We start from the raw sequence: 16980 nt of genomic DNA on the forward strand, positions 1-16980 counted from the left end.
AGTTATCGTGGAGTTTGTGTGCTGTGAGAAAAGAAAATCAGATAGTCAATACTTGTCTGATACTTTTTGCCAGTTAACCTAAATAATTGTTGTTATTATTATTATTATTTGTCACCTCCAGGGAGGACATCTACTCTACAACTCTACTTCCACCACTCACAATCCACCAATTGACTGCAACTACATCAACACCGACTGCCGCCACTATTTTTTCCACAGACAATCACAAACGTCCATGCCCATGGCAGGATTCGAACCCACAGCCTCTTGACTGGAGAGCAGACATGCTAACCACATATTGTTATATGTACATAGATAAAACAGTGCTATTTAAGCAATCATTTAGTTTCTTTTTTTTACATGCAGCATTGGTGACATCCTTCAGAACATACCAAGATACTCTAGCCTTTACTGACAAAAACACATTTTAGCTATATCTTCTGCAGCCATCACAAAACTTAGTGCACCTTTCTTCATAAGACACTAATTTTCATCTGCCTAACTGCCACCACTATTAATTGTAAATCTGTCCAAACATGGAATACTGCTCACACATTTGAGTGGTGCACCCAGAACCTCACTACCATTGTTTGATACAGTCCAGAAAAGGGCATTCAGATACATTGATAACCCTCTATCACAGAATCACTCCAGTCCCTCTCACACACAGTATTCATTTCTTCCTTATGTTTCTTTTCCAGATACTTGCATGATTAATATTCTGCTGAATTGGCCTCTGTCATCCTTCCTACTTACAGTTTTAGAAGAAAGAACAAGAACAGATGCTGGTCATCATCCATCTGCCCCGCTATACTTATTGAACCAACATTTTCCTACTCTTTTATTCCATCTTCCTCTGTACGAAACAGCAGCTTCCTTCACTCTGTCCACCCCCAAAGCTACAACTATTGAAATGCAAATTTTGTTTCTCTTACACACACACACACACTGATGTGCCATTCTTGTATCCTTTTGTTTGTAAGTAATAGTTGAAAGTAAATAAATGAACAAAACCCTACTGTGGCAATCCAGAACTTTTCCTAGTGAAAGGTATAGCAGATCTGCAGACTGTTTTATGTAGATGTAGTGAGAGGCTTCACAAACAGCTAATGTATAATCTTGCTGTCATTTTTAAAATGCATAAAACCTAGAAGAAATCTTGAGTGGTGTTTTTTTTTTTTTTTTCGGGGGGGGGGGGGGTATTTATTTATTTTTGGCTTGAGGGACTTGATCTTCTCTGTTTGGAAGATATGTCCGTGAATCTTTCACCCTTCACTGCACACCCTTAATCTATAACTATCCTCTTTCAGTAAAGGCACTCTCCTCTTTCATTAGGTACCACTGCTGATTAAAACATTCACATCGCCTACATTTGACCTAAATACAAATTATGTGCATTGTGACCTCTTACAGACATCCATCATTGTCACTCTTCTAACACAACTACTGAACTGACAACAAGACGTTGAAAAATTCCTTTAGTCATGTGAGTAGATTGAGCCTTTGTTACATCTGATATACCATGCTAGAAAATGACAAACTTGGAATCTCCTTGATTTGATTTACTTTGACTTACAATTTCCTCATCCCATTCTATTGTGTTCATTTACTGTTCCTGTTGCTCTCTTAATTCTAGTAACTGCTCTGACATCTTTGAATTTTTGTTGTTGAAGTTTTGATTTTATTTTCTGAATCTAGTTAAACATGCCTTGCCATATTCCACTGATAATGCTACAAAAGGGAGAGAATTCATTTATAGATTATATTTTGTGTGAAGCCTTTTTTATCTCTTGCCAAAGACAAAGAAACATTTTTGAAGTGTACAGGCAGCCCTCAGCTTATGCTGCAGTTCCGTTCCTGAAAAAACGGGCATAAACTGAATCGGTGTAAAACAAACCCAATTTTAATGGGAGGTATGAAGTTATGTTCCAAGCAGTCAAAAAAATATGCACATGAAATATGTGTAACATTATTATATTTAAAGCTTTGATAACACATACATAGATATTTGTTAAAATAAAATTATTGATAACGAAAACAAAACAAAATTATATACAAAAAATATGAAACTTCAAAAAGATATTACATATTTCTATGTTGAAGTTCCTGGTTTTGGATCACCTGCATTTTTTTTAAAAAAGTATCCAGTGTTAACTGCCTAGTTTTTCTTTTTTTAAGGAGTTCAGTGTAAGGTCGAATAGATGCGATTACATTCCTTTTTACGTTCGCACTCTGTTCCCAATCGTGGTCCATTTCACAGAGTTCATCAGTCAATGTCTCTATGCTTGCAAGGATACGCTATAAATCAGCTGTTTTCATATCTCTCAGAGGACCTTCTTCGTTTTCTTTCTCCTCCTTTGGATGTTGACTTAATTGTTTGGCTGATTCTTTTAAGTCTTCATTGGAAAGTGATTTATCATGGCTCTCTAAGACTTCTGTCACATCTTCAGCTGTAATATCGTACAATCCCACCTCTCGTGCAAGCTTAGTAACATCTTCAATAGCATTCTCCTCTTGCTTGAAGTCGTGCATAAATGCTGGAAGAAATTTTCGCCGTGCTCCTTTTAAACACTTTGCTGGCACGTCGTTCCAAGCTGCCAAGATGTTGTTAATGCCTCTCAAAATATCGAATGACTGCCAATGGTCTTTAATAGTTTTTCCTGACGTGTCCAAGACTTACCATTTCCATAAATGTTATATGGAGGTTTTTGATTTTTAGATTTGGGGGCATGTAAACAACCTTGACATCCGATGGTGTTCTTACTTCAGCAAGGTTTTGAGGATGTCCAGGGGCATTATCCAAGAGAAGCAATGCCTTGGCTGTCAAATCATTTTCTTTACAGAAGTGAAGCAGCACGGTTGGACAAAAATAATTTGTGTACCAATGTATAAAAACGTTTTGTGTAACCCAAGCTTTCTTGTTCCATTTTTAATAGACAGACAGGATGGCTTTTAGACCCTTGAAGGCACTTGGTGTCTGTGAATGGTACACCAACATTGGTTTAAGCTTCAAAGTTTCGGAGACATTTGCACCCAACAAAAGCGTAAGTCTATCTTTTGCAGCTTTAAAACCTGGAGCAGAACGTTCTTCACAGGAAATGAAGGTGCGTTATGGCAATTTTTTCCAGTAGAGCCAGTCTCATCAACATTAAAAATGAGATCAGGAGGATAACTTCCTTGTTCTACACAGTCTTGAAATTCTTTAGGAAAAGCAGCTGCTGCTGCAACATCTGCACTTGCTGCTTCACCGCATAATTTGACACTGTGGCACTTATTTCAATATTTAAATCTCATGAACCAACCTTTGCTTTCTAAAAATGTTTCTTCACCTCCATCTGTCTTTTTAAGATCCTCAAAAATTGTTTTTGCTTTCTCAGTTATAACAGCCTGCGTCAGAGGAATGTTTTTCTGATTCAAGTCATCCATCCATAATGATAATAATTTTTCCATTTTTTCATGAAGTTTACCCCTGCTATAACGTACATGTTTTGCATTTAGTGTTGCCGTAGATTGTTGCACAGACTGTTTTATTCTATCTGCATTTTTCATAATTGTAGTAACAGTCGATTGAGGTAAATTCATAATTCTACAGATATTAGCACGTGTCTGCCCATCTTCCATTCTTCGAATCAACTCCATCTTCTTTTCAAGTGTGATTGATTTCCTCTCCTTAACACCAAGTTCTGCTAATTTTTCTGCACTTCTATTATCAGACATGGTATGTAATTACATACTTTATCAATTTGAATATGTATGTACGTAAAAAAATTAAATAGGACAATTAGGTAGATTTAACATTAAAACTAGATTTGATACATATACGTCGTAGTAACTCGATAAACAGTAGAGTGCCTGCTAGCATCGTTTCTCAGTCAAACACACTACAGTAAGAAAGCATGTGCAGGCAACTGGCATAAATTGAACCATCATAAACCGAGGACTGCCTGCACTTTGTGATTAATTTTAAATTTTTAGTGTACTTACTTTTTTAAAACTTAGCTGTTCACTTATTTCAAATAATAGTAACCTTTTTTCCAGAGTGCAACAACTTCACACTACTGCAGTAGTAGTCATTATATACATGCATCAAAACAAAACTTTTGACAGCTGATAAAAGCCAATATCTCACATGAAATAAATGTAAAAGCCTACTGTGGACATTGTTATTTTTTTATTTTTTTTTTCAAAGAATTGGAAGACTTTAGCTATAGCTTTGCATGGACTGTACTAGGGTATCTTCTGTCAAACTTATATCAGCTTAGGCTGAGGTATTAATTCATTTTAATTCCTTTGGAAGTGTAAAAACACCTGTGAATCATTATGAAAATTTCAGTATTTATCTTACAATACTTTTTTTTTTTTTTCTTCTAGCTTTTCTAAGACCTAGAAACTAATTATTATTTTGCATCTTATTTTAAGAATATTGTTTAGGTGAAGCCCCTCATGTGATTTTATTGGATGTTTTTAACAATACAATGCACTTTTGACACAGCCATCAAATTATTATTCCATTGCTATAAAAAATAAAAATAATGGAGTAATATCAACAGTCTTCACCACCCAAGTGTTGGTCAATGAAACAATCAGTGACCAACACTTAGCTTTACCACTCAAGCTATAGGAATGAAAAATGTTTGGAGGCACTCATGTGATTGATCATGACATTTCAAAAGCATTTGATACAAAATTAAAGAAAGAAAAAAAACCTTGCACAAGTACATAACTTACTTCTTTAAAAAATTTGTAGATAATTTATTTCCATGTTTTGATTTTAATAATTGGTTTTCATCATTATCGGTTTACTGATATGTACTCACAAGGGGTGTTCAGGTGACTATGACAACACTACTGATTAAGTCTACATTATTATTAATTTACTATTCACAAATTTCCTCTAAGTTAGTCCATCACTTGTGAGCACTCCAATATTGTTAACTATAACATTTCATTCTTCTATGGCTTCTGACTGAATTAATCCACTTAGACATTGGTCTTCCTCTGGGTCTCTTTCCTGCCTTCTTCGCATCAAATAACTTTTCCTCACCCATTTTATTAAAGTGGCTACATCACCTAAGATTAACTCTCCGGACACATTCTTCAATGCTAATATTATCATGTTCCTTTCTAATATCCTCATTTTTTAATGATTCTACTATTGTGTCATCGGTTCCCTCCCATAATTTTTCTCAGAACTCTCATATCTGTGGGATATGAGATACTTACATCTTTGATCAAGTGCTTTACAACTCTCAGAACCATAACTTAAAACTTGTTTGAACACTGTCTTGTATACTGCTATTTGGTGTTTTGGCTAATTTTACTGTTATTCCATGTAAATTTATTCAGCTGGCTACCCATCATACTAACTTTACTTATTCTGTTTATTTCCAAATGTAATCTGCCATCTTCACTAAAAACTATGCCTAAATAGCTGAAATATTTTACTTGTTCTATAGGAACTCCATTCGGAATCCAGCTGAAGTTTTCTATGTTATGCCTATTTTCATAGTTTTGGTCTTTTTTATTGCTGATTTTCATGCCGAATTTGTTAGAGCTGTTATTCAATTTAGTTAGAGAATCCTGGACACTTTCACTAGATGTGTTTAGGAGTACATCATCTGCATAAAGCAAAGAGCTAAGTTTGACATTTCCAATTCTAATATCAGGTCTGTGCCACTTTCTTTCATAATGTCCATCCTTATCTTACCTCTGATTTTACATCAAGCCATCTTCCTGTATTTCTTTCAGTTCTAACTGCTGGCTGACATCTTAAATATAGACTATGTATTGCCCTTTATAATGTTCTGTTAACCCCATATAATTGTAGTGTTTTGAAAAGCTTTTCTTTGAGAACCTTGTAATATGCCTTTTCCAGATCTACAAAACTTAAGTACAAATACTTGACATATTCCCATGATTTCTTGAAATGAAAATCTGATCTTCACAACAACCTTTATTTGGCCTGAACCCAGACTTATTAATTGTACTAGACTTTTTTTCTAGTACAATTTCAAGCATTTCATAAATCTTACCTCAAACACTTAGTAGAGAAATTCCTCTGTAATTCCCACATTCAGGTTTATTCCCTTTTTTTTTATAGATGAGTATTATGAGAGCTCTACTCCAATCATTGGAAATTCGACCTTCTGTCCAGGCCCTCTGAATTATGCAGTTAGTCACTGTAAAAATTTTGTCTCCATGCTTAAGCATTTCTGGTCAGATATCATCTACTTCCTTTTGCATTCCTCCTGAAAATTTTCTAGTGCAATTCTGTCACTGTTTGGTTCATTTAAGTCTTTCAAAGTAATTACTCTAAACATTTAGAATAACCTTATCTGCAGTTTTCATGTCACATTTATCATCTTTTATTCCTTTCACATTACACTTGACTCCATTTCTAAGCTTCTTCAATAGCCTCCAAAACATTTTGCCACCTTCCTGATATTTATTTTCCATACTCCAAGGTCTTCTCCATGACTTTTGTTTAGTTACTTTTACAGCTAGCTTAGTTAACTTACATTTTTCTCTGTATTCTTTTAGGGTGTCTGCTGACTTATTTGCTAGGAACTTTTTGTATGCTTTCTTCTTTTCAAGACTGCATCTTAACTTCTTGCGTCCAACATGATGTTCTTAATTCTCGTAGAAAGGCTTATACGTTGGTATACATGATTATCAGTTCAATTAAGTAAATCAACATACACTAGAATATAAATTAAATTAAACTTTAATATATATTTCCAATATTTTGGCAATATATATTAAGATTGAAAATGGCAATCGCATTGCCATTTTCAAAGGAACTTACAATTTTTACTGCATATAGTAAATGGGGACAAAGTGATCATTTCTCCTAAAATCCTGATGGTGCCCCTTAACGGGCTATATGGGTATTCTTGGCCATGTTGGGCTGAAGGTCTCCTGATGTAAGTCTCCCAAATTTGGAGCAGTCTCATGCAATCAAATTTGTTGAGGTTTGGCATGTTTCTTAGGGCTGAGGCTGATTCCATGAAAAGTCTTCCAAATTTGAACTTGCTACAATGTATTATTGTGGCTTTCTTCAGCATATTCTGCGGTGTGTATCTAGAGCATGGTCTTCAAGACCAGAGTGGCTATACTGGTAAAAATGGATGTAGTCCTTGTGTTCTGATATTCGATGTCCTGCCTGTTTGGCCAAAGTAGGACAGCTGCAAGGGACCTGGTATACACCAGGTAGGTCTTTAGTGGAGCAGATAAGGGATGCCAATTTTCTATATGGTCTGTAACAAAGGTCAAGTCATATTTTTTTAAGATTTTGGTAATTTTTTCTGAGGTGCCTCGGATGTAGGGCATGTCGATGGATTTAGAGTAATCCTTGTTGTGAAGTGGGGGAAGGTTGTGGTTTACTGGTTTTAATATTTTTTTTTTGGGAAGGGGGTAGCCATGGCTGAGAAAGCATTGAGGATGTGATTGAGCTCAGTGGTTAGGGCATTGTCATTTGAACAGATTAGTTTAACCCTGTTGTATAATGTCTTAATAACTCCATATTGCTATGAGATGGGGGGGGGATATTGTTGGTGAATGTATCTGCCTGTATGGGTGGGTTTTCTATAAACAGAGAAAACGAAGCTTCCATCAGGCTGGCAGGTGAGTAGTGTGTCTAGGAAAGGGAGGCTGTTGTTTTCCTCTTTTTCCAGGGTGAACTTGATTCTGGGGTGTTGGTTGTTTAAGTGTGTTAAGAAAGAGAGGAATGTATCAGAGCCATGTGGCCAAATAGCAAACATATCATCAATGTAGCAAAGCCATACGGTTGGTTTTTGTGGGGCAGAGTTTAAGGCTTTCTCTTCAAAAGTCTCCATAAAGAAGTTGGCCAAGGGTGGGGAGAGTGGTGAACCCATGGCTGTCTCCTCTATTTGTTAGTAGAATTTTCTCTGCCTAACGAAATAGCCTAAGTTCATTGTGAACTGAAAAGGGGGCAATTTCTCTGAGATATTCGGGAGGAAATTTAGCTTGGATTAGCTCTAAGGTTTCCTTGAGTAGGACATTTGTGAATAAGGAGGAGATGTCAAAACTGACCATTATGTCAGTATGTTGGAGTGTAAGGTTTCTATGCTGCTGGCTTTGAAGTGGGCTGAGTTTTTTGTGTGTGAGAGTGCTTTGCCTAAATGTTTAGCTAATTTGTATGTGGGGGAATCATTGCCATCCACTATGGGACATAATGGCACATTTTCTTTATGTACTTTTGGGAGTCCATATATACGGGGGGGGGGATATAGAGTTAAATGGTTTTAATTTGTCAGTAACTTCCACGGGCCAAGATGTGACCTTCTTAAGGAGCCTGTGAAATTTTCTAATTTGTGAATTGGTGGGCTTGTATTCAATAGGGAGGTAAGTAGCCCGATCTAATAATAGAACATTAAGCTTACCTGTGTAGTCCATTCGGTTGAGTACTACGGTGGCGTTTCCCTTATCCGCTTTGGTGATAACTAATTCTTTATTATTCCTCATTTCCTGTAGAGCTTTAAATTCACTATTGGATATGTTGCTTTTGGTGGTCTTGCTTTGATGAGAACACAAGCTACATCCAGTCTAATATTGTTGGCGATGTGGTTTGGAAGGTGACAGATCCTGCGTTCAATCTGGATCATTATATCCTCTGATGGTATTTTTCTGGGAGCAATAGCGAAGTTGTGGCCACGTGAAAGCACGATGAGTGCTGCAGGCTTCAACGTAATTGAAGAAAGGTTGACTATAGTGTCAGTTAGAAATTTTGGTTCGGAAATCGAGCTCTTTTTTAATTTCTTGATATTTCGACCCCGTATTTTGATGGCTTTTTTTACTTCAAGTATTGATACGTACTTCCTTTTGCATTCCTCTTGAAAATTTCCCCACTTCCCCTAGACCTACCTGGTGTATACCAGGTCCCCTTGCAGCTGTAAGCTGTCCTACTTTGGCCAAACAGGCAGGACAGCAAATATCAGAATTTCAGAACACAAGGACTGCATCCGTTTTCACCAGTATAGCCACTCTGGTCTTGCAGAGCATGCTCTGGATACGCGCCATAGAATACGGTGGAAGCAAGCCACAATAATTCACCTTAGCAAGTTCAAATTTGAAAGACTTTTCATAGAATCAGCCTCTGCCCTAAGAAACATGCCAAACCTCAACAAATTTGGTTGCATGAGACTGCTCCAAATTTGGTAGACTTACATCAGGAGACCTTCAGCCCCAACCATCAGGACTTTTAGGAGAAATGATAGCTTCTTCGTTTCTTCCTCATTTACCGTATGTAGTGTACCTGCATGCACACGTCTTTATTGTAAGTTCCCTTGAAAATGGCAACGTGACATTGCAGAAATATTGGAAATATATATTAAAGTTTAATTTCATTTATATTCTACTGTACGTTGATTTCCTTAAGTGAATTAACAATCATGGTGTTCTTATTTTTCTATCCTTGCAGACAAACTTCACCACATTCCTCCCCAGCTGAATCAATCAATGTCTTCTTCAGAGTTTGCCACTGAGACTCTAAGGTTTGGTTCTTGTTTTCAATTTGTTTCATGTTTGTATAGTTGAGTCTACAATTTATCTGTAAAAGCTGTTCAACTTTATTTTTCTTTAAAACTCTTACTATTGCTCTTCTTTTTCAGTATGATGACCATTTTTATTCTGCTTAGTACTGAGTAATGGTTACTTCCAATTTCGAATCCTCTATATACTCTTGTATCCTAAACCAGCATTATGATATCACTATCAACAATGACAATCAGTAAAGCTTTTCTTATGTCTGCTCTCTGTGTGAACTTGTGCACGTCTTTATTTTGAAATGTAGTATTAGGAATGATTAGTCAGTGTCCTGAGCAGAAGTCCAGTAAATACTTACCATTATTATTAGCTTTGCTCTTTTCTCCAAATTTTCACAAAATATTCCTATATGCCTGGTGGGATTCATTTCCTACTTTGCTGTTCGGATCTCTCCGACAAGGACCACTTTTTCCATTTTCTTAATGTCAGCTGCCTGTTCTAATGACTGAAAAATTTCTCTACCTCTACCTTAGAAGAACCTTCTCAGATCCATAGGCACAAATAAGTTTCATTGTTCATTTCCCCATTTTGAAGTTTGCCTGCATAACTACTTGAAACCCTTCCAATCAAGAAGTTTATCTTCGTGTTTGGTGTTTATTACTATTCCTTAATTTCCTTGATCATTATTGCCTGGAAATAACATCCTGTGCTTATTATTTAGTAAGAGCTTGCGTGTTTTTGTCTCAGTAATGCCAATTATGTCCATGCGATACGTTTCCAATTCTTCTGCAAGTTCAACTTCCTTTCCATTAATACTCCTACTGATGGTTCCTTTCTTCGGTTCTTCTGATATTGGGTTTATTTTTCTTCTTCTTCTAGATGTTGAGTTAGACCATGTTCCAGTAGCTGACTTTTCACTGTTCGCCCTGGTTCCTTGATAACAGTGGTGACCTTGTTTAACCCGACAACACCACAGCCAAATGAAATCTCATCATGTTGTCCCATCATATGCATTTGTGGTTTAAGCCCCTAAAAAGTACAATTCGGTTGATTAAGTCCAATATTGCCAACCCATCCTCATTCATTCAATATCCAATAGATATCTACCTAACAGGGTGCATCATGTGAAAGTGAGAATTGGGCATTAGGTCAGAAACCCCAGTTGATTCTCCACCTTCTGAAAAGTGATATTCAGGTTTCCCTCTCAGTTATTTGGCTTTGACCCTTAAGTGACACTCATAAACACAATGGTGCCCTCTGTGTGCGCAGTTTTCTGTGTATGCAGCCCTGGTATATTTAGTACAGTAGAATGCCTGGTTTCACGTCCTACCCAGGACTTCAGAAACCTTTATATGCTTTTCAGTGGAGGTGAATTAGCTCATAGGATGGTGGGAGGACCATTCTGTGAAACAGGCAGATCAGCCAGATGAATACATGCAGTTAATTAACAAACTCAATAGACTAGCCTCGTGACCTTTGCTTGCTTCGGCTATTATCCCAAAACAGCACCAATGAAGTGCAAAATTAAGGATCCTTAGATATTTCTTTGTTTAAATATCATAGTATGATCTTTCACTTGTTAGGTTTTAAATTTTATAAATAATAATAAATGACAAGATATCAAGGGGAAAGTTGTTTGAAATGCTTCAGTTATACGGTATAAATGGGACATTACATCAAACAATACTTTTATCTCTATTTGAGTTGTAAGTCAGCAGTTAGAATTTGAAAGACGTACAGGAAGATGTTTGTACATCTTCCTGTACGTCTGAATAACAGTGGAGATAACGTGTGATGAGTGCATGTTATCTCCACTGTTATTCATCATCTATGTGGTGTGTCTATTAAATAACAAGACTGGTTGCAAAAATATGGTTTATTATTACAATTGTATAACTTAATAGTTATCCCCTTCAACATACTCCCTTCCTCTATCTATACACTGTTGCATACGAATTTTCCATTGTTGGAAGCAATAGTACAAGTCATCAGGTGTTATCTGCTTCAGTAATGCTGCCATTTTCTTCTTTACTCATCCACTGACTGAAAATGGGTGCTCTTCAATGCGGATTTCAACTTTGGAAAAAGGTAAAGGTCTCATAGAGCTAAGTCCGGCAAGTAAGGTGAGTGGTCCAACACTGGGATCATCTTATCAGCCAGATACTGCTTTGCAGACACTGCACTGTGGACTGGAGCATTGTTCTTTCACAGATGGGTCTCTTCTTCCTTGCTCGTTCTCTTGGCCAGAATCTCAAGGTAATAATGTTGGCTAATTGTCTGACCCTCTGGTACTCATTCAACCATTACCATGCCATTGATTAAAAAAAAAAAAAAAAAAAAAAAAAATCAGCATTGTGTTTAGTTTTAACTTGCTCGTTCTTGGTGATGTAGAAGTTTTCCAGTGCATTAATTGTCTCTTTGTATCTGAATTGTACTGGAAAATCCATGTCTCATCACATATGATGATCTTCTCCTGCAAGTTCAGTTCTGCTGTCAGCCGTTCCATGATGTCAGTGCAAATTTGTTTCCGGACGTCTGTTTGCTCCTGACAAGTTTTTAGGAACCATTTTGGCGCAGACTTTGTTCATGTTCAATTGCTCATGCAAAATTTGTTGTCTCCTTATCAATGTCAGCTATCATCTGAATGCTTTATCGGCAATCGTTGTGGGCAATTTCATTAATTTTCCAACGTTTTGTTCGGTTGCTGCCATGACAGGGCGACCCAGTCGTTTGTCATCTTCACGTTTTCTCGACCTTCAGCAAAGCTTTGTGCCATTCAAACGTTCGCCCATGTGACATTACATTATCACCGTATACCTCCTGCAACAGTTTCAAACACTTGGTCGGCAATTTCTTCAATTTCACAAGGAATTTGAGATTAATGCACTGCTCAACTTTGACATTAGACATTATTCCGAGCGACTTCACACGTTTCTTTTATAACTGCCTACAGACTAACTACGAGTGACCGCAAACAATGCTTATCTCAACTGCTTCTAGAACCTTCAAGGTCATTCACGGTGCAACCGCACCTTGTCTCGGTATTTAATAGCCACACCTCGTATATGGATCACATCATGAAAGAAAGCGATATTAAACCTAATATCAAATTGAAGATGTTAATATCACTTTTTTACATTATACTTCTAAATAAATCCAGTACAAGTCTGCAAGATACCCCAAGTAAACTGAATAACTGTTGTAATAAATTTGGTATGAAAATAGGCAGAAACATTAAAAACATCAGCTGTGATTTGCAAATTAAATATGGAAATAAACAGCAAACCTGGTATGGTAGGAAATCAACTGAATAAATTTATATGGAATAAGAGAAATTAGTCAAAACACTATACTAGTTGTATACAAGACGCTGTTCAAAGCAGTTTTAACTCATGTGTCTGAATGCTTTATTAGAAATACAACATTTGATCAAAGACTGGAGACTACAGCTATGGGAGGAGTTTGAGAAACGTGGCATTGATGGCACTATCATTAAAAATAAGAATATTATGAAAGAACTTAATGTCGTTAGCATTCAGGAGTGTATGAACAGCCAGCCACAGATGTTATGGTCACTTAAACAGAATGGCAGAAAAAATACTCAGCCTAAGACCAAGAGCTAGATGGATTGATACAGTAAGAAGTGCTTTAGAGGCTGAAATATAAGATCTAATATAGAATCTTGGCAGATAACAGATTAATTTGGAGGATAATTGTTGATAGGTAGTTAGTAAGATGTAACTTTTTCATGTGATAGTATAATAAATGAAGAAGGAGTGGACATATGGGAGAAAGGAAATGGAATTTATTCAGTTACTAAGGAATAATTACCTGAGATAGCATGTGTTGGAATATACTAGAGTTCGAGAGTGCTTGATCTGGTAATTGCATCTGAGAATTTGTATATAACGATTATGATCATGTTGCCACCAATTGGTAAGAGTGATGATATGGTCTTGTTGACCTGGGAGGTGGCTAAATGTGTGGAATTTTCAGTTAAGACGGGGTATATGTGGAATTACAAGGCTGGTAAGTATGACAAGATTAGAAGATTGCTTGGATCAGTGCCATGGCATGTAAAACTGAAATGGCTGAATGTTAGTATACATGGAGAGTGGTAAAGGAGTGTTTGATGGAGATAATGGCAGATGCAAATCTAGAGTCAGGAGCATAGATCAAGTGGGAGTTAAATGGATGAATATCACTATTAAGCTGGAGCTGCAAAAAAAAAAAAAAAAAGAATTGTGGAAGAATTTAAAGAGAAAGGTGACCAGCAGGCACATGAACAGTGCAAGGCACAGGCCAGGAAGGTAACTAGTGTGGTAAGAAAGGCAAAAGCAGATTATGAAAGGAAGTTAGCAATGCAGACTAAAGATAATCCCAAAGAGTTCTTTCGGTATGTTGCAAGTAAAAGGAACAACGTTTATGGCAAAATGATTTAAATGAATGCTAATGGTAGGGAGGTAACTAAATCATCAGGCAAAATAGAATTACTATTTGAACACTTTGCAAGTATGTGTCATCCAGGTGGTGAGATTGCAAAACAAGAGAGCCAAAGGCAGATATGGGAACTAAGGTAAATGAAATGGAAGTGCATGGCATATTACTGAACCTTATTGTGAATACAGCTCTGGGATAGGGTGGTATACCAGCTTGAGTTTTACGTGAAGCTGCAAGGGAATTGTCATTGCCCTTGATCATATTGTTTAATCTAAGTCTCGACTTTGGGTTAGTCCTCGGGGGGTGGAAAGAAGGGGAAAATAGTTCCATTGCATAAAAGAGGTTCCAAGACTGGTGTAGCAAATTACCAGCTGAGAGTAACTCCTAATCAGCATGTCAGGAGTTACTCTCAGAGTATTTGAGAAGTTTGTCAAGAACAAAATTCAGAAATAATCAATTTAGTTTAATCCTTTATCTTCAAGTGTAAGCAAACAAAGTTTGTGTCTGAAAATATCTTCAGGACTGAGGTAAGATGGTACATCCCTTGGCAACTCGTAGCAAAGGTGGACCAAGCTCTCATCACTCCTTGTCTCAGTATCTCCCATAATGCAAAACACATCTCCTTGTGGACATGTATAATGCTATGCATTAAGGGAAGGGCCACTACCCAGACCGGTTTCGACCTTTATTGAGGTCTCATCAGTCGGAGGCAGACAGAGTGGTGATACTAAGGCAGAAGTAATGGAGAGGTCATATTTACCTATGCGAGTTGCCAACCGGTGTACCACCTTATTATTAAATTACTCTGGATTTGCAAAAACGAGAGAGAGCCAAGGTTGTACACCGGTTGGCAACTCGTATAGGTAAATATGACTTCTGCCTTAGTATCACCACTCTGGGTCTGCCTCCCACTGATGAGACCTCAATAAAAGTCGAAACCGGTCTGGGTAGTGGCCTTCTCTTAATGCATAGCATTATACATGTCTGCAAGGAGATGTGCTTTGCATTATGGGAGATACTGAGACAAGGAGTGATGAGAGCTTGGTCCACCTTTGTTACGTGTTGCCAAGGGATGTACCACCTTACCTCAGTCCTGAAGATATTTTCAGGCACAAACTTTGTTTGCTTACACTTGAAGATAAAGGATTAAACTAAATTGATTATTTCTGAATTTTGTTCTTGTTGAGTGAGAATTGATCATTTTTGACAACCTAGGACCATGGATGAAGACTGCCATTTAACAGAAGGGAGAACCATCAGGAGTTTTCTAATTATAGAGAAGTGTTCTTTAAAAGACAGTCTTAATCTATGGTCACTTTTGAATATTTATGTATCATATCCCTTCTTCTGACAGCAGCATCACTCTGTACAGACAAGTTGAGTTGCTCTGTCTGAAGACACTTGAATAAACTTTTAGAGTTGCAGGCAAGCAAAAAAACACCATATTTATAATAAGAATATAAATTAGTTTCATTTTTACAAAAATATATATGCATCAGTTTAATAAGCATGGCAATAGCAGAATATTTCAGAAGCAGTATTCTTTTAACATTGATAAAGATTTTTATCAGTCAGATGTTCAGTTCAACTTATTCCATGTGATATTGACATGTATAACAAGTTTCATTTGTCAAAGACCATACCAGTATTTGAAGATAATCACCTTCAAATCAATGACACGAGTTTAGGATTAAGTATTTTTATTCTATGGAAGATTCCATTTTGATAACAGTATTTGCATTTTTTTAAAAAATTTATTTATGGCATTACTTCCTTTGGGAAATTAGCTCTTGAATAAATTAAATTTGCAAAATGTAATCCTTGTATTATTCATGAGTGTGGTATGCTGAATATTTTTACTCTTGTTTAATCATGTTGAATAATATTTAATTCAAAGGAGCACCTCCATAGCAGTAACAAGAATGATGTAACATTTGCCCTTTAATCAGAAAGACCTAGCTTAATCCTATCTTGGTTGCATGAAACTTGTATAATGGCGTTTTAGCTGAAGACAAGGCAAAACTAAGACAATGAGACCTACTGTTCTCATTGTCTTAATTTTTTTAGCTCTAATTCCAGCCTGTACTAATAATTTGAATGTCATTATTAATAAATCATTCATGTTCTTTCAAATGTTAAATCTTAAATTTTAAAAAAGTAGAGAATGTAAATGAAGAATGAAATGTTTTTCAGTATAAACAATGGAGTAAAGAACTTGATAATGGGCATATTCCAGATGAAGCTCAAAAGATGATTGAAGAGGAAAAGAAGAAAACTGTCAAAGAAGGCCAAAAGTGGAAATGATTTAGAATAATTATATTTTCACCTGAGTTACTGCAGTTATTTCAGTATCATGTAAATTCTTTTTCATTTCAAAGAAATTGTGGATTGATTTTAATTTGCTTGATATGTAAAATGAAAATTATTAATTTATCCCCTGCTTGTAATTTATTGTGATTTAACCATTCACTGGCATGCTCTGCTGTAATATATGTGTTGAAATTAAAATAGTCTTCTGATAATTGGTGAAAGTGACCTTATATATAAAATGTGGTCTCCCATCTTTATATTTTTTATTCTTGAAAACGTTCAGGATTTCAGTAGTTTATTATTAAATCCATTCTTGAAAGACATTAACAAGTCAATGAAGTCACTTGTAAATTTTACATGTATCATGTATGATACATGTAAAATTTACAAATTTTAAAACTAATTTTACCCTTTGTTTATAGTGAAATAAATAGCATGTACAAATTATTACAAATTTTTGTGTATACAGCACTGTACTGTAACAAATAATGAAACTTGAGTGTATAGTGCTTCTCTTCATTTACTAGTAAAATAATCAGATGGAAATTTTACACGGAGGAAGTGTATTTCTTCAAAGCTGCTACTTTATTAATTGAACAATTCATCAGGAGAGGCTAGTTCATCAACAACCAATTATTCAAATTCACTGATTGCGACCGCGCATTCTGAGAATGGCTCATCTTCAGAAGAAGACATGACAGCAGAATTTGGCTTCTTTAATACTTT

The 16980-nt window shown here is 36.2% G+C and overlaps 1 protein-coding gene across 1 annotated transcript in view; it reads left to right on the plus strand.

The window, feature by feature from the left end:
* Window positions 1-16466, plus strand: part of REPTOR-BP (REPTOR-binding partner) — a 56884-nt gene extending 40418 nt beyond the window's left edge. The window contains exon 3 of the mRNA XM_090391319.1: window positions 16138-16466. Coding sequence (XP_090247445.1) covers window positions 16138-16248 — 111 coding nt within the window. The 3' untranslated portion in view covers window positions 16249-16466. The remainder of the gene's footprint in view (window positions 1-16137) is intronic.
* Window positions 16467-16980: the final 514 nt, after the last annotated feature.

Source organism: Typopeltis vanoorti, chromosome 4 (genome assembly GCF_054136105.1).
Source record: "Typopeltis vanoorti isolate ZY-2024b chromosome 4, IOZ_Tvanoo_1.0, whole genome shotgun sequence".
Taxonomy (NCBI): Eukaryota; Metazoa; Arthropoda; class Arachnida; order Uropygi; family Thelyphonidae; genus Typopeltis; species Typopeltis vanoorti.